The sequence below is a fragment of the Sesamum indicum genome, linkage group LG3, assembly GCF_026168435.1.
Source record: "Sesamum indicum cultivar Baizhima isolate 11 linkage group LG3, ASM2616843v1, whole genome shotgun sequence".
Lineage (NCBI taxonomy): Eukaryota > Viridiplantae > Streptophyta > Magnoliopsida > Lamiales > Pedaliaceae > Sesamum > Sesamum indicum.
In genome coordinates, this window is record NC_142659.1 from 16,347,148 (window position 1) to 16,375,113 (window position 27,966).

The following is a 27,966-nucleotide window of genomic DNA, read 5'->3' on the forward strand; positions in this document are numbered from 1 at the left end:
GATCTATTTACATAAATTATCATTATTTTTTAAAAATATATATATACTTGCTAAAAAAATAGTGCTATTTTACCATGAGTAGTTTCAATAATTACTCAAAATACATGTGTGGTTTGTATAAATAAATAATAAATAAGGGGGTAAACATAATTATTCCATAAATTTATTTGATTACAACTTATTTTTGTAATCGAGTTTTGTTATTAACGTCATTTGGTACTTGAGTAATTACAAATGACTCAATTAGTATTTGAATTTTATCAATTAATATTACTTTAATTATTGAGTAATTAAAAGAGTACTATAAAATATACTAATTGAATTATTTATAATTACTCGAGAACCAATATAAATTTTACTACAACTTATTTATATGATCCAAAATACTCATCTTATATTTTTATTTTATTATGTAACAAAATAAATTTTTTATTTTTATTTATATTTAAATAAGTGTATGATTATTTGTGTTTATGGAAAAGGTTCACTCATTTTTTTTTTGATAAAATTAATTAGTAATTAATTTTATTTTGTCATTTTAGTCTATTTTCTTATTAAATATAAAGGAGTGTAACATTGATTATCTTTATCCAATATATTCACTCATTTAATAGGTAAAATAATTTAAGATTATTTGCATGTTTATCATAGCTTGTTTTTTTTTTTAATACTTAACCACTACTTAATTTTAAGTTTAAGATTATTTAACTTTTTTAAAATACAATAATTAGTAGTTTAAATTACATTTAAAAATATTTTTTAATTAAAAATAAATTATTTTTATTTAGTAAATATAAAATAATGGAATGTTGGTTGGTCTAAGATTTGCGTTAGTGCCACGTGGGATGTAGAGAAAGCGAAGTCTGGCATTTTTGTAGTGTGCTGGTTATTTATTGGATCGTGATCTCCACGCTCTACCAAGCATGTATATATATATTTTATTTTATTTTAGAATATTATATATATATGTAGATATATATACCTTTCTGTTGTTTTTTATGTTTTATTAGCATCAGCAAAGGCACATAGAACACATGAGCAGAATGTATGCATGCATATGAATTCACCCCCATTTGAGATCCTGTGCTCGGATTCTACCTTCTTCGCCAATTTTCCGGTCTCCGATTCTCCGAGGATTCCCTGCCGTTGATCGGATAGTATTCTTTTCTTTGTTCCTGTCATGGGTACGAAATCTGATCCATTTCAATTTCATCATTTATTCTAGTTTGGTTCACAATAGAAAAATCATCGATGAAATGATCTGCTCTTATTAATTGTAAATGATCGTGTGTGTTTAGATAATGAGTATTAATGTGCATGTTATCCATGGGTTAACTGCTTTTCAGTTTCTGTTACTTGTGTGAGAGGTGGTCTGGTTTTTCTGCTTCATTTGTTGGTTCTTTTGGTGCTGTTTCACTTTGTGTGGATTATGTATTGATATGCTGGTATTAGCGTCTCTGTGGATGGACATCCGCATTCCGATTTTTGGATTGTCGATTTGCGTGATTGTTTTTTGATTATGGCTCGATAACTTTGTGGTCGGAGCTAATGCATGATCCTCGGTTATATTAAATTGTTAATGTATTTGGAATCTTTGAAATGTAGAACACTGATTATTGAAACCTAGGACATGGTAGTAAAAGTAGACATGATTCATCTTCTGCTTGATAACCTTCTGCGACACCTGGTTTAGTATTTTTTAAATTATTTTGCCTTATTAGAAAATCATGTTTTAGCATGTGTTTAATCTATTTTATCCATGTATTTCATGTAAAGATGTTACTGTAGCCACTTAAAAACATTATTTTCTCGTCTTAGGCTTCTGTTTTCCTGTTATTATATTCATATTTTGTGTATATATATGTCTTATGTATGTATGCTTCTCATCTCACTTTTTTTGCTGCTGCATATTGGAGTGCAATGGGGAATGCTGATTAATGAGTTTTATTGATTTGTCTCTGAAGCAACTGTAACTTACAAAACTAGTTCATTCTAATGAAACTCCTATTCTATATCCAGATAAAAGCAATGATTGTTGTTCAACTCACCTCATAGACGGGGATGGTAATTTCAATGCTGTTGGAATTGATAAGTTCATGAAAGAAGTTAAACTTGCAGAATGTGGGCTTTCTTATGCCGTAGTAGCCATAATGGGCCCTCAGAGTAGCGGTATGGATTTTTAATTGCCAACATATCTTTTCTTTTTGGTTAACACCTTCTTGGATATTAAATTTTTGCTTGCTTGGTTACGAGTTTCTATTGAAACCTTATAGCACTCTTATATCGCATAGTTATTATTCTGAATTGCTTTTTAGCAACTCAAAGAGCCGTGTTGCTCTTGGGTACAATAGTGTTGTTTGTTTCAGTTAGCCAAGTACTGTCAGTAATATTCTTGAAGTACTCTCTGTTTCCTTGACAGGGAAGAGTACATTGTTGAATAACCTGTTTGGTACAAACTTTAGAGAAATGGATGCTTTTAAGGGAAGGCACGCACTTATTGACTCTGCTCTCTCATATTTGTTCAATCAGTTGTTGAAGATACTGACAGCATGTGAATTCCATTAGGTCGCAAACCACAAAAGGCATATGGATGGCACACTGTGTTGGCATCGAACCTTGCACTCTGGTAATGGATTTAGAGGGTACTGATGGAAGAGAACGAGGAGAGGTCAAAGGAATTTTCTACTTAATGACTTGATATTCTCATGGTGATTCGTGTATTTCATAGTTTATCGCCTTTATCTAGGACATCTGTTCCAAGATATATGCTTTCACAACTTAGGGTTTGGCTATTAGTTTACAGCCTATTTGTGATATGTCAAGTTTTCGTTCCAGCTTATGTTTTGAAGGCTGTGCTTTTCTTGTCTCCTTGTGCCTTATAAAAGAGATTATTAGAGATAATCTTGCTTTTTTGCACCTTATGTGAGTCTGCCCAATTCTCCGGAATGCCTCAGCATCATCATTCAGGAACCTATCCTTTGATCTATTGCTTTGTATCCCTATACATTCTGTCTTTGACAAGAATACGTATAGCTCCGTGATCCCCTTTTCCTTTTTTAAATGAATCAATTGTAATTATCTTTTGATGTCATACTACTCTAGTTGTTTTGCTTCAGGATGACACTGCATTTGAAAAGCAGAGCGCTCTTTTTGCCCTTGCTGTATCAGATATAGTGCTGATAAATATGTAAGATTGTTAAGTTGCATTAATCTAGATTTTGTTTGCACTTCAGTGAAATTCATGATAGTTGTATCTTTTTCTAAGTTACTCTATTGGAAAACTATACTGTGCAGGTGGTGTCATGACATTGGCCGTGAACAAGCCGCAAATAAACCTCTCTTGAAAACTGTGTTTCAGGTTAGCCATTGTAGTGCTCTATGCAAACCTTATGCATTGTGTATCCTTTACTGATTTTTCGATGTGCTTAACAGGTTATGATGAGATTGTTTAGTCCACGTAAGACAACTTTGATGTTTGTTATTCGTGATAAAACGAGGGTACGCGCTCCCTCTTATTTCTAATTTGATGCTACCTTGGAATATTTTCTAAGACTATAAAAAATTTGCTGCATTTGTTTCCTTAAAATAATAGTTAAAATCCTGGAGCATTTTTGTTCCCCTTGTGCATTATTGTAGACGCCTTTGGAAAACTTGGAACCTGTTTTAAGGGAAGACATTCAGAAGGTACATTATATGCAGCTTTGCAATGTGTGCTTGATATATTATATTTACAGTCCGTTTCTAATATCTTGCTCTGTCCCTCTTTTTCTGTACCCTGAGAAGATATGGGATTCTGTTCCTAAACCAGAAGCTCACAGAGAAACTCCATTAAGTGAATTTTTCAATGTGAGATGTCAGTTTGTTCATAAGTTGTATGATGTCTCTCTTAGTGTGAAAAGCATGACAGTGTTTGCTTGAACCATTGATGGCAGGTTCAAGTTGTAGCTCTCTCTAGTTTTGAAGAGAAGGAAGAACAATTTAGAGAGCAGGTTCATGCTGTTTCAAATTCCTGAAATTTGTCCTCATTTTTAAATGCCTGTCTCATGAAGGAGTTGATCTCATTCTTTGGCCCACATATAGCCAGTCTTGTTTGGAGAAAGGTGGATGCTCACAATTAGTTGAGATGGGAATCTTACATTTGGTTACTGCTTTGTGTTTTCATTGAAGGTGGCAGGCTTAAGACAGCGATTTTTTCATTCTATTGCACCTGGTGGTCTTGCTGGGGATAGACGTGGTGTAGTTCCTGCTTCAGGCTTTTCATTCAGTGCAGAACAGATATGGAAGGTTATTAAGGAGAACAAGGACCTTGACCTGCCAGCTCACAAGGTTGTGATCTGAACGTCTATTTAGGATACAGAGGGAAGCTGTTGAAGAAGTTTGGTTATTGAAAGATTTGCTTGGTTTATTTGTAGGTAATGGTTGCCACTGTTCGTTGTGAAGAGATTGCTAATGAAAAGTTCTCTTCTTTCATTGGAAATGAGGTGCTTCTTCTATGACATACGTAAATTTTATATTTGAGGTGTTCTTTTATACTTCTGTCAAGATTTAAATTGTCGAACTGTTGACCTATTTATCCAGGAATGGCGTGAACTAGAAGAGACGGTAGAAACTAAACCGGTGCCAGGATTTGGGAAGAAGCTCTCCTCGATTCTTGATGTTTGTCTTTCTGAGTAAGCGAAACATATTTGAAATTATGTTTTTCTTTCTTGTATTCACATAGATCAGGCCATACATGCTTTGGCTAAATTGGACAATTTGTTGGAGAGTGATATTGATGGGTGTTATTCCTTGAACATGATTATGCACAAAATGCTATGTTGTTGAATCTTTGGTGCATATGCGAGAACTAAACAGTTAGATTCTGTTGCACTTTAGTAAAAACACTAGGTTGTCGGAGGACAAGTAAGAGATTTGACTAGTGTGAAAGAAATTGGGAAGCTTATACAAATTTTGGTCCATCTGTATAGTGGGTCAGGTGATGTATGGCTGATGGACGTGGTTGTGGATGAAATTAAAGGATCTGATTGCTATGAAGGGATTACCGGAAGCTGCCAATAAGCTGGAGAAGGATAAAAAAAATTCTGTGAAAAAAATTAAAAGACTCATGTACTTGTTCCAATTTTCCTGTCTGAAACTATAAGTAAGTATCTTCAGTAGAATTAGACATTCACATGCACAGGCAGATCTATCGTGTTAGTTTGATGATTGAACTTCAGGTGAGGTGAACAGGTATTTTATTTCTCATATTATTTTTTTCAGTAAGTGAAGTCTGCTGGTTTATGATGCCCAAAAATGAAACGTATAAATGAAGCAATCACAACCAAGTTAATATCTATGGGATAAGTCTACTGTTGAACATCATCCTGTGATTTTTGCAAATTTGAATTGTTTAATAATTGGATTTATCAAGGTTTGCAAGAAAATTAATAGGTCGACAGTGCGTAAATTCTTTTGGTGTTCAGATTATCATTAGCAGTAGAGAATTCAAACTTCTTGTGCTTTAGTGGTAGAGCCTGAATTTGACACTTGTATCTGTGTTATACTTTCTATGCTGAAATAGGTATGATGCAGAGGCGACGTATTTTGATGAAGGTGTGAGATCTTCAAAGCGGAAACAGTTAGAAGAGAAACTTTTGCAAGTAATATTTCTTATTCTTACATTATTAATTTTACTCTAGCATGCACACAAATAAACACATATTATATCAAATTCTAGCCTTTCTTTTTGAACTAATTAGGCAGTCCTCTGGTATTTCCTATGTCTCTAGCAGAGACGTGTCTAGAAGATTCTTTGTGGTTGAGTATTGACATTTGGGCCTCAAGTCTACCAATATGGGGTTGCGTGTGGTCTTGCATGCCATTCAAATTGCCAACATCATGTAGAAACACTTAGATGGTAATTTGCTATGCAAAGAAAGCTTAAAGAATATAATAATTCCAGGAGAGATGTGGACTAGTTCTGCCAATTTGAGTCTTTTTCCTCTTGATAATCTCTTATTGGAAAACATCACTGGTCAGAAACATGTCCTTTCATGCATTTTCCGATAGTGTTTATATCAGTCTTGAGTTGCCAGGATATCCTGTTAAATAGTGCAACACAAAAGCCAGAGCAATATAAATGTTGTCATCATGATGCTTAATAAGTTTAATAAGCAAGGATCTAAAGAATGCTCTTATGGTCTTTGAAAGGAGGAAATATGGTCTCCCATGTATATTATGTGTTTTTTACGTTGATTTTGGTTCCTGTATTTAGAATGCAGAACAGCTTCTGAACATTACTTCTTGAGTTAGTTCAGACTTAGATGTGTTTACTTCAGTCACCCGTATCTTTAATGTTATGCATATAGTTTTGTTATATTGTTGGTGGGTTCATATGGACAGAAGTTTACATGCTAAGCATCACATTCTGGTTTGGTATCAGAGCTTGTCATCTGTAGCTGCTTCAAATCCTCTGTTTCTTTCTCATTTACCCCTTACAATTTGTCATCTTTTTGTTACATTAGCTCGTCCAACCAGCATACCAATTCATGTTGGGACACATACGCTCTGGAACCTTGGATAAATTCAAAGAAGCATTTGATAGAGCCTTGAATGAGGGAAAAGGATTTGCTGCGGCTGCACGTGATTGTACAGAGTATTTTATGTCACAGTTTGATGAAGCATCAGCAGGTATAGTTATTGAACATTGACATGACTTTTAGGCGAGTGGTTCCTACAATGACATAATCATGTGGCTAACTTTTAGTTTGAAGTGAACCCCCTAAAAGATGAGAAAAATGAACTCCATAGTTTGCATTTTAAAGTGCTGCTAGTATGAGATAGCAACATTCTCTTTGATCTTGAGAAAAATGGCAAGCTAATTCTAAATGTTTAATTGAATAGAGTGTTGATAACAGAATTGACTGAGTCATTTGATGGATTACTTTATGTTTTGTAGGTGCTGATATTGACCAAGCAAATTGGGACTCTTCTAAAGTTAGAGACAAACTCCGACGGGATATAGATGCACACATAACTGCAGTTCGGGCGGCTAAGCTGTCCGAACTTACAGCAACGTATGAGGTATGAAATACTGTCTTGTTGAATCTGTGAACAATCCTGTGAGGTGGTAAGATTATGTAAAACATTTGTTGCCACCCTTCAAGAACGAAAGAAATAAATATGAAGTTGCTGCAATTTATTTGAAAGAAAATCTAGTTTTTGCCACGGTATATCACTGCGAAAAATTAAATATATTTATTAAATTGGGGTTGCTCAACTAATTGCTTTAATATAATTAGTACAAAGTACTAGCTAGTAAACTGGTTTCAAGTTATGACTTCCGTAGATCTTGTTCACCTACGTTCTGTCTTGTTTATGTAATCCATAGCATGCCACTAATAAGTTCTATGTGCAGAAAATGTTAAATGAGGCATTGTGTGGGCCTGTAGAGGCTTTGTTTGATGGAGCAAGCAATGATACATGGCCTGCAATTAAGAAGCTTCTCCGGCAAGAAACTGAAAAAGCTGTTACTGGATTTTCTAGTGCACTTTCTGGTTTTGAAATGGATGAGGTAGCAAAGAATAACATGCTCTCAAGGGTGGAAGATCATGCAAAAGGAATAGTTGAAGCAAAGGCAAAAGAAGAAGCTGGGAGGGTTTTGATGCGTATGAAAGACAGGTTTTTGCTGAATCTTGTTATCATGACCTAGAATTACTGCAATCTTGATTTTCTCTTTCATGTTTTTACCAATGAACTGACAAGAACACTGCTGACAGATTTTCAACATTATTTAGCCATGATTCTGACTCAATGCCACGGGTCTGGACTGGCAAGGAAGATATTCGAGCAATCACTAAAACTGCTCGCTCTGCTGTATGTATTTTTTACTCAGATCTGCTGTGGGTCCACAGGTTTCTGATAGGATATTGATTTTTTATTTAAATTTGTTTGTTTTGTTTCTGGGCCTAGTCTCTGAAGCTACTATCCGTTATGGCTGCTATCCGTCTGGACGATCATGCTGATAACATTGAGAGTACCTTGTCCCTTGCTCTTCTGGATCCCAAAGCTGCAGCTTCTACCAATAGGAGTATTTCAGTGGATCCTCTTGCCTCCAGTAGTTGGAATGAGGTAGTTAGACAAATTTGGTAATTGTCTATAATTATTTAATGAAAGAGCCTCCTAGAGACTCAAAATAGTTTCTTTGGCTTGTCAGTTGATAACTAAAACGAATCGTGATTTTTGGTTTCTTCCTCCTCTTCTTTCACTATATCCTCACTCTAAGAATTCCGTGCTATTTTTCATAATACAAGAGAATTTACAGTGTAAACTTTGGTTCTTATCCTCTTTGGTCTGGTGACTGTAAACATGCATAAGAGCTAGCCACTATTTATAAGACTAGTTTATCTTTGAAAAGTACACTTCTGTTTCATTTCTTGGAATTTCTTAATAGTTTATACTTTTATAGTTTTACATGCTTTCATCGAATGCAATTTACACACTCAAGAAATCTTATAAACATTCCTCAGATGCAACAAAGAACCTGAAGTATAATTTGTAAATCCCAGTTATTACATTTTCTACTTGCACTGATGGTGTTGGGATAGTTTGGTTTGTTAATGTAATCTTTTTCTTTCTAAAGTAGGTCGCTTTATGTCATAGTTCTAGTACACTAAAGAAAGGATTTTTATTGGTATAAAAATCCTTTCTTTAGACTGAATGAAATTTTCTATGCTAACATATATAGATTTACTTGAAGAAGGCAATAGAGTATTGTTTCTGTGATATCACTGTGCTCACTGCTCATCTTGAATTAGACTGATTTTTGGCCGTTTATATTTAGAGCTTCTAGTGATCTAATGTGGAGCTTTAGCATGCATTATCCACACACACGTACAAGTTGGTGAGGCTTCAGTGCGCTTTCCTGCATGTGGTTTTTCACCTCCTTTGACTATTCTTGGCTTATTGTTGACTTATTATCTAGGTTCCATCATCAAAAACCTTGTTGACACCCGTCCAGTGTAAATCTTTGTGGAGGCAGTTCAAAATTGAGACTGAGTATACTGTTACCCAAGCCATATCTGCTCAGGTAGACTTGCATATGCTATGCTTTTGAAAAGCTAGGTCTTATGCACTGGTTGTGTTATAATACTTATGTAACTGCAGATAAAATTTTCTGTGTCATCCCTTTTTTATCATTATAAAGTTTCTGATCAAATAGATAATCACTGGCGTTTACTTATTTCCCACCTATCAGGAGGCTAGCAAGCGAAGCAACAACTGGTTACCTCCTCCATGGGCAATTGTCGCATTAATTATCTTGGGTTTTAATGAATTTATGACCCTTTTGCGGTACTTACTAATCTTTTAGATTGTGTTTTGCTTGTCTAGTGTTAGCTTTGCATGGTGTGTTATATAGTTCCCTACTTACAGATTTTATATTGGACAGAAATCCTTTGTATCTTGGTTTCATATTTGTTGGTTATCTGCTCGTAAAAGCCCTCTGGGTGCAATTAGACATCTCCGGGGAATTCCGCAATGGAGCTGTAAGTGAGCTTTTCATAAATGTCATTTTTCTTTACCTAACGAGTCAATTGCCATATTTTACTGTGAAGCATCCAATTCTAGGTGACTTAATCATGTAATACTTTTTTAATGATGGCCTAAAATAGTTACTTTTAGTTTTCATGATAAAGCAGAAGATCTCCTCAGCTTTTGTGGTTTCTGTTCTGGTTCAGGCATAGACATTTAAACTGATACAGGATATCAATTCTATGTGATAGCTTTGAGGAGTAAATTGTTGAAATTTCTGGGAAGCAAATTTTTCCCTTCACCCACTAATGACTTTCTGCATGATTTATATGTGTCTAACTTCTTCCCCATTGTTGTTCCATTATGGCAACAAATCTAATCCAAATACTGTTGGAATATACGTTTAGCTTTTCTTCAGGAGAAGTACGATTTAAGATCTATTAGTTCTTTGTATTGAGGTCTGACGTCTTCTTTGCACTCTGCAGCTACCTGGACTTCTCTCAATATCCACCAAATTTCTCCCTACCATCATGAGCCTTCTAAGAAAATTGGCTGAGGAGGGCCAAAGCCATGCTAATGCTGATCCTCAGCATAACCATCCACTCCCAGCAAGAAGCTCACAAAGTGGTACAAATGACTATGATTCGTCAAGTGCTTCATCTGAGGTAACTTCATCTGAAAATGGAAATGAATACGCTAGCTCCCATTACAAAGCACAGTGAGCTGCGACTTACTCTTGTTTGAGGATTCCATCTTTATAATTATTTTGAAGCATAATGCGGCACTCCCCAATGGTTTCTCGGGTTATTTACTGTCTGGGTTCAAGCAATGAACAACTTTTTTTTGTAGACATTGATTTGGGTATAGGTGTCTTATACAGGGGTTCGATTTGTTTTGAAATTGCCCCGCTAATGATTTTATTTTGTCACTGGTGGTAATCTACAAGGCTCTTACCATCTCACGCTGATTGTGATTGTCCGGCTCTTGGTTCAATTTTGTGCCATTAGACATTCAATTTTAGTATGTATTAGCACCCATTATGTAGTCAAATGAGAAATATGATTATTCTGATTGGCTTCAGACGTGGAACTGATGCTGGTCTTTTAAGACCCCTTGCCATGATCTTATAGTTTCTGTTACTCATTCCGTGCGTGTTTCTTCCTTGTTGTGCCTGGTTCAAAATTTCAGTTTATATCTGAATGAGCATTCATTGCCATAGATAATTTCCAAAATCACAGGCAATTATATGGTGAAAGCCCTAGCCACTATCCAAACTGATGAACCCCTGAATTTGTGCCTGTTTGCAATTGTCTTGTCCCTCATCATGTAGTGAAAATGTGATGCTAATGTTAATGGAGTCTGAGTCAAGCCATTCCTATAGTTGGACCCAAACAGTCTGGTAAGTCATATCCAGATAATCTCCAGACTTGACGGTGATTAGCTCAATTTTCAGCTTGGTTCTTGCTTAATTTCATATATAATTTAATTTGGTAGGAGAATGCACGGGCTTGGCCCGATCACGTCTGTGTTTTCTGTTTAATACAAATATACAACAATGAGAATTCCCAGTTTACTGCCTGTATTACTCATACAGCTAAACATTTGAATGATATATACTTTCTAAAACATAATCTTGATTGAGTGCAAAAGTTTGATCCGACCCAGAGTGGCCTTTTCCTTCTGAGAACTTACCATTGTATCCTCAAATTTTGATCAGTGTAGGGATTATGTAGAGATTTTTTAAGTGTTGATCATGCCCAGAATGGCCTTCTCCTTTTGAGAAATTACCATTTTATCCTCCAATGTCTGATCAGTCTAGGATTTGGCTTTTCTACTTCTTGTGGTGCAAGAGGTACGATGGCTTTTGGGGTTGTAACTATTTGTCAACCACCTCAATCAAGTCGATAAATAGTCTCATCCTCATTTATGTCTCTCCAATCTCTTTATGCAATAAACTCACAGTTAATTCAACTTCTCCTAGTTTCCTTCAAATTTGAAATTCTTTCTCCATACTCTGAATCATGACTACCATCCATGTTATGGTACCCATGCACATGCATGATCAGTTGCTTCCTTTTCTTGGAATTCTACTTCAGATATACATGCAGTATAAGTGATAGGTGTAAAGGATTCATCTAAATCTTAGGCGACGACTCAATTATTGATGCCCATTTCCCTTTAGGATGCCACATTTGGTTTATTCTCGACCTCTCTTAGGCCTGCCTCGATGCACAACTCGTTAATAGAGTCCTGCATAGATCCTATATGCCCAACCCGATACAAAATTTTGCCCTTCGTACACATGCATTCTATACATGTTTGTTGATCACTTTCATTGTTGGGGTAGTGGTATATCTTGTCTTCTCATTGTGATGCTGCATGCAGCTCGTTTAGCTGTTCCAGCCTAGCCCTCTCACCACATTGATACAAGAACTAAATGCAAACATGAGTGATAGACAACACAACAGAGAGGGCAGTAATGGTAGACACATTGAGGGGGTGGGTCAGTTGATGCAGGAAATTAAAGTACGTCTTCAATTATTTATGATTTTCAATTTATGCTTCTCAGACATACTAAAATTTGTTAGGTGTCATGGGACAAATTTTGCACCGAGAGAAAAGCATTTGACAGGGAACAAATTATTTATCATAGACTGATGGACTATATATAGTATATTTTACACAAATTATTCATATCTTTTTACATAATTACAAAAACCACCATTGTGTCAATTGATGTTTTTGGAGCGCGTGTGTGTAATTTTTCAAAAAATATTGGTGATTTTATAAATAATATCGACGTGTCTTGTAGATGAATGTGTTATTATTCAAAATTAGAGAGATTTGTGTAATTACGAATATTTCATTGTTGTTTGAAAAATTATCAATATCTTCTCTGATTTTAACGATCGTCTAACAATTAGCTCAATTTGTTAGGTTTCCATCCATTTTTTACAGTGAACCAACTAAAATGCACTTGTGGATTAAAAATTAAATTTTATTTATTTTTAAAAAAATATTCTTTTATAGATTAAGTGGATAATTTTTTTATAATTTTTAAAAAAATTTCTTCCATCCCGTTCGACTTTTTTATAAGTTGTTATTTTAAAAAAAAAATACAGTAAAGGCAAAATTGACAATTTTATATCTCCCTTCAAGGGTTATATAATTTCATCAAATATCAAGAAGGTATTTGTAATTTTTTAAATAACGAGGGGTATTCATCTTTACGTCAAACTTCAGAAAAGTTGTTATAGTTTACCTGTATGAAATAAAGGCCCTACCAGGCCACCACTCATTTTGGTCTAGGGATCATTAGTATCAAAATCTGGTTCAACATATAATAAGTGCAACAATTAAATCAATCAAGATCAATATCAATATCGATATGGATCCCAAAAGAAAATTGACAAGTTCCCCTAATTAAGGCATTTTTGAGTAAATGAATACAGACATGCACCCACAAACACATATTCGATCAATTAATAGCAGTTGAGATGTCAAATTGAATCAAGTAACAAAAACATTTCAACATCATTTTCTCATAATTCATGTTTGTTTCCATGAAGAACGGAAACAACCCCTGTCCTAAAACTTGCATATGGGGTCCCAATTTCACACATTTGATCACACAAAATTCTGAAAAATAGAAATCAATTTCTCAGTGAATATGGGCCACAAGTTTGAGTTGAAAACGTCAAATTTTGGTTTGTAAAGGTTAAAGAATCTGAAACCAAATCTCAACATTTAGAGGCATTTCCAGTCTGGAATCTGGATAGGTAGCAAGGTTTTGATGGCCAGTGTGTGTGTGTGTGTGTAGTGAATGTGGCAGGTCTGAGTTAGGGCTGATCAATAGCATTTAATGTAGATCAAAGGTATATTTTTTGTTAGGTGTTCGAGTCTTAATTTTAATTGCAAACCCTATTTTACTTTCTACTCCGTTTGATATATATATATATATATATATATATATTATGTGCATAAAAATAACACCATATATTTTATGAAAAAAAATACAATATATCTCCTGTGATATGATAAATGAGTAAAAAATTATCTATGAAAAAAAAAAAATTACCCCCTATCAATTAACCCTATATTTTATTTAGAAAAAAAAAAAGAGAACATAAAGTGTGTATAATAAATAAAGTAGAACAAGTAAATTTATTTTTAAATGTTTTCTAAGTGGAGCTGAGAATTTGATTTATTCTCCAAATATATTTAATTTAATTAATTAATTATGAGAATGAGTTTAATTAATTGTTGGATAGGTGTACATAAATATGTGCAGTTGGCCTCTCTCCACATTATTCATTAATACTAATCCAATTTTACTATGATTAATCAAATAATGCAAATGGTCCAAAACTTCTTTTCATCCCCCTAACCAATAAATAATACTACACATAATTGAATCCGCAATTATGGTTGCATACCACTTTAATTTTTAACCAATTTCATCTAATTATGCCACTCTATTGGGTCTCAATACTAATACTAAACAATGACGTTGTGGCTACCCCTACCACCCCACCCCACCAATTACTCTTTACTTAATATAATTATATATTTAAATCTGCATTATCGTTTACTCTCATCTTAATATTTATAAAATGCACTGAGCAATACATCAATTTATTAAGTGAAATAAATACCCATTATAAATATTTTTTTATTAAGTGAGATAAATAATCAAATATTTGATGAGACTGAACCAATTTATAGAACCTCAACCTTAACCTAAAACATTAATGATTATACGATGAACTGATTAATATTTAGGTAATACATGAAAGTCTGAATATGAGATATCAGTAGGTAATTAGGCTATTATTGTTATTAGGTTTTTTTTTTTTTTAAATTTCATCAAAGTTATAATTACTTTTCATCGTAATGTATGGTAACTTGCAATGAGCTCCTCTAAAATTTGGCGTAACTATAAATATTCTCTTGTTGTTTGGAAAATTATAAATACCTCCCGATTTTGATGAAATTATGTAATCATTGAATGAAGTTTTGGAATTGTCAACTTTGTATTTACTGTATTTTATTATTTTTTTAAAAAATTTAAAAAACATAAAAAATTGGATGAGATAGATGAAAAGGTTTGAAAAATTATAAATAAATTATCCTCTCAGTTCATAATTTTTTCTAAAAATAATTAAAAAATAAGTGGAATTATAATTCATAATTCACAAGGGCATTTTGATCAGTTTATCACAAAAAAAGATTAAAATCTAACGAAAATTAATGGAGCTAATTATTAAAAGACGCTAAAATTAAAATTATTGATAATCTTTTAAATAATAAGAATTATTTATAATTATGTTAAATACCGAGGAGGTTGTTACAATTTTCTTACGTTGAATGTAATAATAAGATACTTTTTTTCACAGAAAAGAAAGCTCTTCCTATGGTTGTAACGTCCACACAAAAAGTTCCTTTTTTGACTCGCAGCAGCACAGTGCACAGACACGGACTTATAATTGCCTCATAATGTCCAAATTTTAGGCCTAAAATAAGTGAATTCTTGTTCTGCTTTTTTCTTACAGGTGAAAAACTTCATTATTTTTTACAAATTTCATCTACTAACATTTAAGGAACTTAAATGTACCATAAATACTGGAGTTACACTTTTATATTTTTATTTCCAACCCCTCAGTTCTTCTACACACTGCCAAGAAAACCACTATACCTCCTGAAAACAGAAATGTTGTTCAACCACAGCAAATTTTTTATTCAACTCAGGTTTAACCAGACTCAATTAATTACACAACAAGTATAATATATTTGATATTGATCATTATTTTTAAGTGTACACAAATCATAAAAAAAATACATTACATTTATTATACAATTGATTCAGTTAATCACAAAATCAGATTTCTCTAAAATTTCCTACATGCCCCAAGACAATTCCTTTCACATGCATTCTCCATAACAAAAACACCAGAACTCCAGAAACCAGTTTCATGGTTTCATCCCATAATATATAAACACACACACACACACACATACTGACACACACAGTCAGTAGCTATGCATGTTACAGACAAATATATATATATATATGGAGAGAGAGAGAGAGAGGTTGAAGTAGGTTGGGTTTAAATGTTGTCTGGTATATGGAGAGTGTTTTTGGTGAAGAGGGTTAGCAGAAAATGCAGGCAAGCTGGCTCTTGTGAGCTGTCCATATGTACGTTTATGAGGAAATATATGATAAAAAAGAAAGCTTTATTCATATCCAAACGGCGCTCATGCATTCATGAGGATGAGAGTACCTCTTCTTTTCCAACTGTGCCCATTAAATGCCATTTTCTCAGTTGGGATTTCATTTCTCTACACATTTAATGATCCCTTCATCTTCTCCTTTGTTTCATACACCATCAAACAATTAACCACAGTATTATTACAAATTATGTGAGATTAACTACCTCCTCTCTCTCATTAATGCTCATTAATGCATCAGCTTAAAGAATCAGACAAAGGGTCTGTACATGGTCTGTGTCATCATCACTCTTTTGTGTGTGTATATATGTAAGACTGGGGTTGTTTCTCTCTATCTCTGTGTGTGTGTGTGTGTGTGTGTGTGCAGAAGATGTGTGTATAAAACAAATAAATACATAGATACACAGAGAAGAAGGCCAACCAGAGGCAGCCACATCAAGAAACTAGGGAAGGGATCTGGAGTGGATTGAATTGAGCTAGTAGTGTGTGTTGTGTGTGTTTCTTTCTTGCTGCTTCCCAATGGCTTTGGTTGCTTACATGTATTTACTTGTATGGATCAGCACCACACTGCTCACTTTCTGTCAAGGTTAAATTCTATTTCTCATCCCATCTCTCTCTCTTTCTTCTTTCTCTCCTCTTCAAATCTGATTACTTTGATTGTTTCTCACACACAAACACATGCACTCGTGTGTATTTTTCTTCATTCAAGGTTGATTTTTTTTTTCTGTTTCTTTTGCAGTAATAATTGCTGATATATTTATACACACACACACACACACATCTTCATCATCATCACGAAAACAGCAGAGATTTCAACAAGTTAGAAGAAATAATTCCCAGAAATTTCCATGATTAAATTCTATTCTCATTTTAAAAAGATAGAGATTCTGGTAATATAATGCAGGTGTGCAGTATGATCATCCAGCTCAGTACCGTTACCCATTCATTAAACCAGCCAGCTCATTCTCACCTGACCCGTCCTCCCCCGCGTTGACCCGCCGACCCGCCTCCTCCTACGACTACATAATTGTGGGCGGAGGCACGGCGGGATGCCCCCTCGCCGCCACGCTCTCCCGGAACTACACCGTATTGCTGCTGGAAAGAGGAGGAACACCATTCGCGAATCCGAATGTCAGTCTCATGCAGAATTTCCACATTGCTCTGGCGGACATCTCGCCGACGTCGGCGTCGCAGATGTTCATCTCCACCGATGGGGTGTTCAATTCTAGGGCAAGAGTTTTGGGCGGTGGCACTTGCATCAACGCTGGATTTTACACCCGGGCAAGCACAAGGTACAACTCCTCCAAATTTCTTCACTAAGTTTCTTTTTCTTTGATGGGTGTGTTTTTTTTTTTGGTTGGTCAATTACTATGACACATTGTCTGACAATATGTCTTTAATTTTTAATTTGAAAAAAAAAAAGGATTCTTTTGTGAGTTTATTTCTAAAATAAAAGATGAATTATTTAGGTACAAAAAGATTTTTTTAAAAAATAAAAACGATAAATTATTATTTTTTGAACAAATTAATCTCAATTATCAATATCAAAATATTTATATTTAAAAACTACGAATAATGATAAAAATCATATACTAATAATCAATAACAAATTCGATAATGATAATCATCTTCACGAACTTCATTGGATAGTATAAATAGATACATATATGTTACTGCTTTCTTTGGTTTCATTTTCCATTTCAATTTTAAATTTTTGAACAGTAATGAATGTCGAAATATGTTTGTTTATACGTATTATGACTGAAAATGTTTTATTATCATTCTAATTTGAATCGTTATATTATTAGTATGTTTTTTCATGACGTGATAATTCTGAATCAATAAAAGATATAACCATCAATTTTATTTAAATTAAAAATATATTTGATTTAACACATCTCTATCATTTTCATAAAATAAAAAAGTATAATGATTGACACTAATAATACATAAGACACGAACTCATCAACTAAATTAACCACATTTCATTTTCATACGAAAATCCATACAAAATTGAAGAATCAACAGTTGTGGGCATTGTTCAATCTGAGGAGTCATTATTACACACTTGGGTTAGGTTTGTGCCATTACTATCAACAACTACTTTAAGGTTTGATGCATTTATTTAAATGTCAATTTTTGATTCAATCAAAAGCATAATCTTGAAACCCCTCTTTGAGAAAATTAATTAGTATCCAATCAATAAATCATGTCATGACCAACATCCTCTTCTATGCTTGATTATCATTCAAGATTTGAAAGGGAAAACCAGCAGGGTTGCTATCATTCAAATTCCATTTTATTTTGTTTCATTTTGCTCCTGATGATAATAAATGGATTTCATGCAATTTATTCTATGTGAAATTGCAAATGAGCAAATTACCTCCTATGAAAAAATTATAGCAACTTACTCTTCTGAATTTTTAAAATGAAGCAATTTACCTCCTGTTTAGAGAGGTAAATTGCTGTATTTTGGAAAACATAGGAGGGTAAATTGCTAAAAAAATTTTTTATAGAGGGGTAATTTGTAAATTTATAATATCACAGGAGGTTAAATTGCATTTTTTTTTTTTTTATAATAAAGTATTGAGTTAGGTAGGCAGAGAGACAAAATTTATACAAGTGGAGCAGCCCAAAAACACCAGAGATTGTAACTCATTTATATCAGCTTAACTACTCACACACTATTGGCATTCAGTCCCATTTATTCTTTATTTTCAAGATTTTAAATTATTTCCAGAAGCGGTGGGGTGGTGTAGATGGTAGGGCCGGTGAACAATAGAGTAGGTAGTCGGATAGTTGAGATGAGGGGCATGTGACAATCATCCAACACAAAGCATCGAGTGTTGCATGGATTTCAGTCTGCTTGCACCTTTTAGTGGATGTAGATTTTGGACTTGTATTGAACAAGAACAATGTAGCTTCACCGGAGTTTAATTCTTGAGAAATACTTGAATGAATAATGTGTTGTTGTTGAAATCTTGTGAGTTACAGTTACATCAAGAGCGTAGGCTGGGATGATAAACTTGTGAACGAGTCGTACCCGTGGATCGGTTACTTGAATGAATAATGTGTTGATGTTGAAATCTTGTGAGTTGCAGTTACATCAAGAGTGTAGGCTGGGATGATAAACTTGTGAACGAGTCATACCCGTGGATCGAGAAGCAAATTGTTCATCGGCCAGACCTTATTCCGTGGCAGAGAGCAGTAAGAGATAGCCTTCTTGAAGTTGGGATATCACCTTTCAATGGCTTCACCTATGATCACATTTATGGAACCAAAGTTGGTGGAACCATCTTCGACAGGTTTGGCCGCCGCCACACTGCTGCTGAGCTTCTTGCCTCTGCTAATCCTGAAAACCTCCATGTTTTGGTTCATGCTTCAGTTCTGAAAATTGAGTTTGACACAACAGGTTAGTCCAAAACACAAAAAGAACTAACTATTTTGATTTTATAATATCACATATAATAAGTAGATTACGATCCAACTTGTAAGATAAGTATCAGATCATGATTCTTGTACGTAGTGATAGCGTACTGTATCAGAAATATCCATGATCAGCTCAGAATGAGATTTGATATTATGGTAATTGTTCGTTTTGAATAACAGGGAAACACCCGAGGGCCGTTGGAGTTATCTTCAAAGACGAAAATGGGAAGAAACACAAAGCGATTCTGTCGAAGAGGTCGGGGAGTGAAATCATCGTGTCATCTGGTGCAATTGGGAGTCCTCATCTGCTCCTCCTCAGTGGCATCGGCCCAAAAGCAGAACTCAAAAAGTTTAACATTCCTGTTGTGCTTGACAATAAGTTTGTCGGGAAGGGCATGTCTGATAATCCCCTAAACACAATTTTTGTGCCCAGTAAGACTCCTGTCAAACAGTCCTTGATACAAACTGTAGGGATCACAAAGCTGGGAGTGTACATTGAAGCCAGCAGTGGTTTTGGACAGTCCAAAGATAGTATTCATTGGGACCACGGAATTGCTTCAGCTGAGGTAATAGAACTTGTTCTTCATTTTTCATTTGTAGTGTCCGCAACACTTCTTCCTCACTAGAAATTGCAAGAAGAGTCTGAGATGTCACTGTCGTTCTGCTTTGTCGTATAAACAGATAGGTCAGCTATCGACGATTCCTCCGAAGCAAAGAACACATGAGGCAATTCATGACTACAGGAGAAGAAAGAGAAACCTTCCACATGAAGCATTTAAGGGAGGTTTCATCCTCGAAAAGATAGCCAGGCCCCTGTCAACAGGTCAAATTAGCCTAATAAACAAGAATATTGACGACAACCCTTCAATCACCTTCAACTACTTTAGCCACCCAGCTGATTTGGCACGATGTGTAGACGGCATACGTGTTGTGGAGAAAATGCTGAAGTCGAAGCATTTTGCACCCTACGCACAGTACGACAAGGACGTTGTGGAGAAGCTGTTGAACTTGAGCGTTGAAGCTAATGTTAATCTTATACCTAAACACACCAATGACACAAAATCCCTGGAGCAGTTCTGCAAAGACACCCTCATTACAATTTGGCATTACCATGGAGGGTGCCATGTGGGCAAAGTGGTGAGCTCTGATTATAAGGTTCTTGGAGTCAAAGGACTCCGCGTTATCGATGGCTCGACTTTCACTGAGTCCCCAGGGACTAATCCTCAAGCCACCGTCATGATGATGGGCCGGTAAGACATAATACTAATTTTCTTTAAGATGCTATGAAAAGCAAAAATCTAAGGCACATGAAGAGATCAAGAAACACTAAATCGACTTGTAAATGCACCAATGCAGGTACATGGGAGTGAAGATTTTGAGGGAAAGATTAGGCAAAGCAGCTGGGGTTTGAGCACTTGTCCGAATAACAAGTAGAAGAGGTGTTCAGCTTGTGTTATAGGAAAAATTAGTAATTCTTTCAATCCTATTGTTAGCTAGCAATTATATCTAGAGAGAGCGGCTTTCTGATTGCGGATGTGAAAATCATTATAATCCCAGTCTGCTGTATTATTCACAGTATCAGTTCTCCTGATGCATGCTGCTATGTATTATCTCTTATGGGATCATCTACCATCTCTATCTTACAGAGTTTCTTATGTCATTGCCATTGCAATTTCCTTTCCTTTCCTTTGTTAAACATAACAACGTAAAGAAGAAGAGGTAACTTGTTTTGTTTCTTTCTTTTGTCTTTTCATTTTCCAAGAATCTGTGCATAAAGGACTGCATGAAATTCTCTCTAGAGCACTGAGCAATGACTACTTCAAACACTTATGAGCCAATGAAAACAAGTGGCAGAGTTGTCAGAGTTCAGAAGATGTTCAGTGACTTTGAGACAGAAAAGGGGCTACATAGTAACAAATGAGAGCCCATAGTTATTGATAGATCACAAGAATTGGCAGCAAATGATGAAGTTGGATCTGATCGCCATTACTGCTCCACTAATTTGAAACTGGGGTTTTATGATCGGTTAAGCTATAACTGAAAAGTAGAAAGTAATCCATCTTCTTGGGAAGTGGAAGATCAAAAAATTACCACATTTTGGCAACAAGGCTGCACCTTGCAAACTGGGTTTTCTGTAAACTAGTATATGGGAAGTATCTCCCTTAAGTTACTACCCAATCATGTATTTGTGATGATTTCAGACCATCTTTACCTTTGTCTTTATTGTCTAACTCTATTTTTGCTAAATAAAACTTGACTAGTCAAAGGACAAGGAAGCTTGAGATAATGAAGCCGAGCTGAAGAATAACATAAAACAACTCAGACTTAGACTTACAATGCTGCAGCTGTTATTGATCTGACCTTCGACAATGTTTCAGATGTTCCAGCTTATAAAATAGGATCTCAAACTATGGACAACATACGATTTTACTGTCTGAATTCACAATTTTAATGAATACTCATGCTCACTCATGCTGCCTCTAGACAGTCCCCTCAAACGATGCCAGAATTTATGTTTTCTTCCCATTTTCAGAGGAGCAGAATTGAATTGCCTCCTGAAAGACTCGGATTCTTGCCCTGCAAACCCTGCCGATGAACTCTTTAAATCCACAGCTGATAATGCTATCGTTGTGTCAAGAGTTGAATCACATTTCTCTAAATCTTCCACAAGTTCATTCGATATTCTACTGTGCTTGCTCTCTATATCAATGGAGAAGTCCTCATGGCTGCAGCTTCTTGACATGGGCTCTCTAGTTTCTTCAAATTCGTTGCACACGAGCTTCAAAGCTTGAACTACTTCCCCCATGAATGGACGGTGAGAGACTTCTGGTTGGACACACATTGATGCTATTGCTGCAACTTTGGCAAAGTTATCTAATGGTACATCTGATCTTAAACTTGGATCAATGATTGTGTCCAGACCTTCCTTGGTGGCAAGGAGCGGACGAGCCCAAGCAACCAAGTTTTCTTGCCCTGGTGGCTGTGACAAGTCCACAGGTTTTCTCCCAGTTAGCAGCTCAAGTAGAACAACACCATAGCTATAAACGTCGCTTTTAACAAGGAGATGGCCAGTCATTGCATATTCTGGAGCTAAGTAACTGCACAAGGAATAATTTCAGTTCAAGGCTGTGTTTAAGCATAATGGCTTTAACAGTAAAACAGTGATCAGATCACCGTTTTTTGTTTGTTATAGACCTTCACATTAGGAGAAAACTTAATCCGTTTCAGTGCAAAAACTTGTTTCTGACCTCTTCGAGTCGAGGTATTACTAAGTCGATTCTATTGAAGTTTAACATCTTAATCAAAGAAATGGTGTTCTTTTTTAGACTTTAACTTTATGTATAAATTTTGCAATAATACAAAGAGGCAGCTGTTAGTGGTTTTAGAAGTCAAGATGTTTATAGACATTTTTGATAAAGAAGTTCTTACCCAAAAGTTCCCATGACATGAGTCGAAATATGTTTGTTTCCTTCATCCATTGCTGCTCTAGCCAAACCAAAATCAGAGACTTTAGGGGTATAATCATATTCTAATAAGATGTTGCTGGACTTGAAGTCTCTGTGTATTACACGAGGACTCGAGTCCTCATGCAAATATGCCAAACCACGGGCTGCCCCGAGGGCTATTTTCATTCGGGCACGCCAGTCAAGAGGAGCAACCTCCTTGTCAGCTCCTGAGGACAAGAATACCGAACATCTTGGTAAATGAAAAACATAGTGAGAGAATAGAACTCATGATCTCTTGAGCAAAAAATTAGCACATGTAATCTGTACGGACCGTGTAAATGAGATTCAACGCTTCCATTGGGAACAAGCTCATAGACAAGACATCTGCATTGGTCCTCAGCACAGATACCTATCAGCTTGACCAAGTTTCTATGATGCAGCCTGCCAAGCATCTCGACTTCTGCCAAAAACTCACGGCTGCCCTGCTGATCGTCTCTCTTGAGAACTTTCACCGCCACCTTTCGTCCATCATCAAGAATGCCCCCATATACAAGTCCAAAACCACCTTCACCCAGAGTTCTTGAAGTATCAAAGTTGTCAGTGGCTCTCTCTATATCTTCAATGCTAAAAACCTTAGCTGTTCCTGTGCATGCCAGAAGACTGGAACTAAAGGACATTGCAGGTGAGCTGGGCCGACTTCTTAACGCGAGCAATCTTCCACCACCTGCCAGTTCATATCATTGGAATTACGAGTGGTTTCATTCATGTGGATTTTCGAGTACAATATAATGCTTATTCTTACCATTTGATACTATTCAAGAATTGCTAGAAAGTTTCTTTAAACTATATTATTTGATGGTACAAGCAACAAGATAGTACTAAGATTGATTTTTCCGTGTTTGACTCAATGCATTGCGTTTTCATCATATCATCCCATGACATACCTGAAGGTTTTCTGTCTGAAGATATTAAAGCTGGCTCACTTTGTCTATGTAGATAACTGCAACATCCAGATTTTGATAGAAATAGCAAAATAAATCCCAAGCACACTACAAAAGCTGTAACTGATGATAGGACAATTATGATGACCATATTTTTGCCAGATTCGTTCTTCCTTCCCCTTGGCACATCTACCCCCAATGGTTTTATTGGCCCATCATCATTCCTGCTGCCAGGATAAGGTTGAACGTCGACCATAGCATAGCCAGAGGGCCGTGAAGGAGGAGATGGCGGTAGACCTGAAAATTTCACTTTAAACTTCAAAAAATATTGTGATCAAGTGAAATACAGAAAACGAATTACTGGAGAAAGCAAAAATATGCAACACATGGTATCAACTTCAAATAGGAATCAGCATGCTATGGTGGGATTTATTTATCTAGCTTCATATTCAACTTTCTGTATATTTATTGGACATTGGATGATACTAAACATCTTAGCTTGGCCCCCACGAATATCAGATCACACTACTTTGAAGAATAGGTTGTTGGTAAAGAAAGTTACTTGAGAATGAAAAATGATCCACCGACAAGTTTTTTTACTTGGAGATTTAAATATAGTAATGTTCATTTGTGGCAACCTGGATAGCGAACGTATAACACTTCATAAGCACCAAAAACTGGAGTCTTAATGAAGAGCTCTCTGTTCCAGAATTTTGTATAAATGGAAAATGCAGTTGCAGCTTCGAACATCTCTTCTAGAGGTATCAAGTTAATGAGGACTGTCGTTTTCTCTAGTTGTTGATCTGCTGCATCTGCTCCAATAACTCGAACTTGACTTCGACCTAGTGGAATGCCAGCGGCAATTTCTTCAGCGAGTTCGGAAACCAAGGGGAAAAATGTATACAGGGAGATGCTGAATCGGAGTCTAACTTGAATCGGCCAAACACAGCCACAGGGTGACCCTGATGGTGTATAAGTCAGTGGCTCGGTGCATTTTACAGATAAGCATTCTGAAATATAAACATTTGATTGTCATAAATAGGATGAAACTTCTTGAAATTAAGGCAAATATGGAGTCAATTAGAGAAACTAAAAAAGCGGGAATATGTACCTCGATTAGGAGGAGGTGGTGGTAGTGTCAGACTTGGCAACGGTGATAGAGTTTTCTTATTATTTACAATAGGAGAACTCGTTGGAGAAATCATAGGCGATGGGCTGGGCACTTGCGGACACAGATTACAGCAGATATTTAGTTTACACACGAGTCATGTTTAGATGGAACAATATGCAAATACGAGTACAGGATGAACAATGGATCTGTTCTCACCGTTTAAATGCTTGGATGGAATTGCAGGCAACGGCAGAGGTCTTGATGAAATCCATCCCCCTGAAGACGGTATTGGAGATGGAGAAGGGGAGATGGCAGGTCCTGCATCAAAGCGAAGAAAAATGTTAAACAACTCAAGGTAACAGAATCAAACGAAAATAGAAACAGTTGCAGCGAGCAGAAACTGACCTTTCCCTGTATAAGAAGCCATGGGAGGGTCAGGATCAGAAACCATGTGGTGGAATTTTCCACCATATCTATGTATCCCTTTCTTGGCTTGATGGCTGGGAGATGGCGTAGAAGGTGCATATGCATTTCTGGAGACATTTAATTTCCTAGGACTGGGGGCTACAGAAAGATAAATTGACCTCTTAGGAATTCTGCATTTCAACAGATACAGGCAAAAAATGTGCTTGGAGACATGTAGAATCAATCAACAGCAACCTAATGAATAGAGAATGAAGAAAAGTTACCATTTCGAAGTAATAGAAAACGATGTCCGCCACCATAAAGCCTAGGTTCAGGGGTTCCCAGTTTGATTGGAAGAAAAATAGAAGCTACAGACAATGATGGTAAATCAAGACCTGCAAAATGTCATGCAGGATGAAAAGGTTAAAACAACATATTTGAAGGCCAATAAAAGCAGAAGATCAGTTCGAGAAGACATGTGGAAAATGCTCAAATGACATGTTATTACAGTTCTGAACCTCCACCCAGCATCTAAACAGAAATCTGTACCAGCGTAGTCTGATTAATCATAAAGTCCAGCAAAAAGGAGGTTCATGTGAAGAGTAATTCCGTAAATTCTAGAAGTATCATGTGAAGCGATCTAACATATGTGGTTTCCCAATCAAGCACAAAGTCAGGCTTTTTAATTATCTTGAGAATCAAAACTGGGGCATAAATCAGATCAAACCTACCAAAAAACATAGTAAACGACTGACCTTATGATACTAGCATTCTCACAGTATATAGAAAGCTAAAATGAAACTATTGATTCTCAAACAAAAAACCATGTAATAAACCATATCTTACACAATTAGCATGGTTATGGAGAGTTCCACAGTGAAATTCATATTACTTTTAAGTGTGAAATATAGAGCTTATGAATCTAATACTACCTTTCAGTGTGTAATAACAATGAAAAAAGCAGAGCCCATTACCTGCAGATTCTCGAAATAAGAAACCACAGAGAATCAAAGTAAATCCCAATAAGAGAGAACTCAATTGCAGCTCCATATTTCTCCAGTAGAAGACCCCCAAAGGTTAGAACTGAAGATCGTTCATCTCCCAAAACCCACCATTTTCAAGAAAACAAAAAATTTATAGAGAGCATAAAATTTGCATAAATGCACTATGACAGCTGCATGGGCTTTAGCTTAAAGAAACAACAGAAACACAATGTGAGGTGAAAGGACAGAGACCCACAAATAATACTGCTCAAGCAATAATCAGACAGTGAGGCAAATGAAACATGGGACTTCGTTAGGTGCAAGAAATAATTGCTCTCGTGTGCTCTTTTGTTAATCTTTCGCAGGTTCTTAACCCAGCAAGATTTCTTGAGCTGGAGTGTTTGCAGTGAAATAGTATCCCCCTTTCTTGAAATAAAGATCACTGCTAGAAAACTGATCAAGAAAACAAAAACAGGGAAAAAGAAAAATAGTACAATCTTTCACCAATCACTTTTGGAAAAGGAATTAAAGTCTCATGGTGGGGATGAGAGAGAAACTAACAAGATCAAGAAAATAAAGAGGAGGAAAAAGATTGATTCTTGCAGAAAATCATTAATCTCCCTGTGATGATATGTTAGTTGAAACTTAGAAATCTTGAGCTTCTTTTAGTTTAATAAGAAAATTGTTAGTAGCCTAACACTTGTGATGAGTGTTTTTCAACATCCCAATAATTTCAGTAGCAGCCCACTGGCACTGCAGTGAGTGTCTCATATGTCAAAGTCAGCAAAAGATTAGAACTTGATTGGAACATTCTCTCTTGTTTCTCATTTGATATGCATATACAAATAGATACACCAAACCTAACTTAGGCATTAACAAACCACAACATGTTTCTTATCTTGACATTCTCACAAATCATGACTTGTCATAAAGAAATGAAATACTACTTGTTGGGGTTATGCCCATTATTTATGAAATGTGTTTTCTTATCTACCTTTCTATGTCATACCTAATCGTCCTTTAATTCTCAAACAGTCAACAATATATCCAATTTATTCAAGATTTTTAGATTTGATGAGACTGAAAGATGAAGATTGTATACATTTCCCATTTCAACAATTAAAGTTGGATGGAATATGCTGCATCTAATCCACTACCTCATCATATATAACTATATGAATGTTGGACCAAATTTTATACTATCAAACCCCTTTTTCTTGTTCTTCTTCTCCCTCTTTTTTCCCTTTTCTACCCCCTTTGTGCTAATCCAGTATCCAATGGTTCTTGATGTGAATTTCACTCTCCACATCATGGGAAATTAATGAGGATAAAGATGTAACATTCATACATTTCTTTTATTTCAAGGGTAAATTACACTTAAGATATGTTATAATTATAAATATTTTTTGTTATTTGAAAAATTATAAATATGTTCTAAAATGGACGACCGCCTAACAAATACCCCTATAATGGATTGTGTATTTTCTAGACAACATTAATATTATAGAGGTATTTATAATTTTTTTAAATAATAAAAAATATTTATAATTATGATAAATTTAATGAGACACCGTTGTAATTTAATTTATTTTTAGTTCTAATAATTTAAAAAAGAAAGAAAAAAAGATGGTTAGACAAAGCAATCAAGAAATGGAAGAGAGGTAGGCAATGGAAATGTGGCATTAAATTCATATGGGACTATGGAAATGTCCCCACATGTCAACATTTGTTAGGTGTGTGGTGTTGGACATGGACACCACTTTTTTTGAATATATATATACACATTTTTTTTCTTATTGTATGATCACAAAATAATGGTGGTGGGGGTGTTGGATCTGAATCATATCACTTGACCAAATTTTTATACTGGGACTCCAATTCCCATTGGCTTGTCGGTGTTCATTTTTACCCTT

General features: G+C 35.5%; 3 protein-coding genes across 6 annotated transcripts; 2 read left to right on the top strand and 1 right to left on the bottom strand.

The window, feature by feature from the left end:
- The first annotated feature begins 987 nt into the window (after positions 1 to 987).
- LOC105157751 (protein ROOT HAIR DEFECTIVE 3 homolog 1) lies at positions 988 to 10,656 on the top strand. 2 transcript variants are annotated; one of them, XM_011074212.3, is made up of 23 exons: positions 988 to 1,184; positions 2,020 to 2,169; positions 2,420 to 2,486; positions 2,566 to 2,668; positions 3,117 to 3,187; positions 3,295 to 3,358; positions 3,433 to 3,498; positions 3,637 to 3,684; positions 3,784 to 3,846; positions 3,933 to 3,989; positions 4,168 to 4,326; positions 4,413 to 4,481; positions 4,579 to 4,670; positions 5,561 to 5,639; positions 6,504 to 6,669; positions 6,938 to 7,062; positions 7,397 to 7,659; positions 7,758 to 7,854; positions 7,951 to 8,109; positions 8,963 to 9,067; positions 9,236 to 9,330; positions 9,428 to 9,524; positions 9,996 to 10,656. In XM_011074212.3, the coding sequence occupies exons 1-23, from the start codon at positions 1,181 to 1,183 to the stop codon at positions 10,230 to 10,232; spliced, it is 2,436 nt and encodes an 811-aa protein (XP_011072514.1). In that variant the 5' UTR covers positions 988 to 1,180; the 3' UTR covers positions 10,233 to 10,656. The 2 variants fall into 2 exon arrangements, with proteins under 2 accessions (XP_011072514.1, XP_088735386.1); XM_088879260.1 differs by lacking the exons at positions 988 to 1,184; positions 2,020 to 2,169 and having other exon boundaries at positions 2,441 to 2,486; positions 2,566 to 2,708.
- A 4,768-nt stretch (positions 10,657 to 15,424) lies between these two features.
- HTH (Glucose-methanol-choline (GMC) oxidoreductase family protein) lies at positions 15,425 to 20,827 on the top strand. The gene is made up of 6 exons (XM_011074214.3): positions 15,425 to 16,324; positions 16,643 to 17,030; positions 18,840 to 19,150; positions 19,348 to 19,733; positions 19,849 to 20,417; positions 20,524 to 20,827. Exons 1-6 carry the CDS (start codon positions 16,258 to 16,260, stop codon positions 20,576 to 20,578), a joined length of 1,776 nt encoding a protein of 591 aa, XP_011072516.1. The 5' UTR covers positions 15,425 to 16,257; the 3' UTR covers positions 20,579 to 20,827.
- Positions 20,828 to 21,445: 618 nt separating this feature from the next.
- On the bottom strand, positions 21,446 to 26,826 carry LOC105157753 (receptor-like serine/threonine-protein kinase ALE2). Of its 3 annotated transcripts, none has more exons than XM_088878462.1 (10): positions 26,045 to 26,826; positions 25,355 to 25,465; positions 25,071 to 25,229; positions 24,882 to 24,983; positions 24,666 to 24,776; positions 24,193 to 24,396; positions 23,558 to 23,851; positions 22,945 to 23,337; positions 22,597 to 22,840; positions 21,446 to 22,265 (listed from the first exon to the last, which is right to left on the bottom strand). In XM_088878462.1, the coding sequence occupies exons 1-10, from the start codon at positions 26,118 to 26,120 to the stop codon at positions 21,608 to 21,610; spliced, it is 2,352 nt and encodes a 783-aa protein (XP_088734588.1). In that variant the 5' UTR covers positions 26,121 to 26,826; the 3' UTR covers positions 21,446 to 21,607. The 3 variants fall into 3 exon arrangements, with proteins under 3 accessions (XP_088734588.1, XP_011072520.1, XP_088734589.1); XM_011074218.3 differs by having other exon boundaries at positions 24,193 to 24,564; XM_088878463.1 differs by lacking the exons at positions 25,355 to 25,465; positions 26,045 to 26,826 and having other exon boundaries at positions 24,193 to 24,564; positions 24,666 to 24,769; positions 25,071 to 25,211.
- Between the last annotated feature and the right edge of the window lie 1,140 nt (positions 26,827 to 27,966).

Bases quoted from the DNA above. Each gene is read 5' to 3' on its own strand.
- LOC105157751 (XM_011074212.3), top strand. The intron at 3,359-3,432 runs GTTAGCCATTGT...TGTGCTTAACAG, and splicing joins TCTTGAAAACTGTGTTTCAG to GTTATGATGAGATTGTTTAG. The intron at 7,855-7,950 runs GTATGTATTTTT...TTCTGGGCCTAG, and splicing joins CTAAAACTGCTCGCTCTGCT to TCTCTGAAGCTACTATCCGT.
- HTH (XM_011074214.3), top strand. From the start codon at position 16,258: ATGGCTTTGGTTGCTTACATGTATTTACTTGTATGGATCAGCACCACA. The intron at 19,151-19,347 runs GTTAGTCCAAAA...TTTGAATAACAG, and splicing joins AATTGAGTTTGACACAACAG to GGAAACACCCGAGGGCCGTT. The intron at 19,734-19,848 runs GTAATAGAACTT...TCGTATAAACAG, and splicing joins ACGGAATTGCTTCAGCTGAG to ATAGGTCAGCTATCGACGAT.
- LOC105157753 (XM_011074218.3), bottom strand. From the start codon at position 26,120: ATGGAGCTGCAATTGAGTTCTCTCTTATTGGGATTTACTTTGATTCTC. The intron at 24,984-25,070 runs GTCAGTTTCTGC...GCTTTGATGCAG, and splicing joins GGCTTCTTATACAGGGAAAG to GACCTGCCATCTCCCCTTCT. The intron at 24,777-24,881 runs GTGAGAACAGAT...TGTGTCCGCAAG, and splicing joins TCCATCCAAGCATTTAAACG to TGCCCAGCCCATCGCCTATG.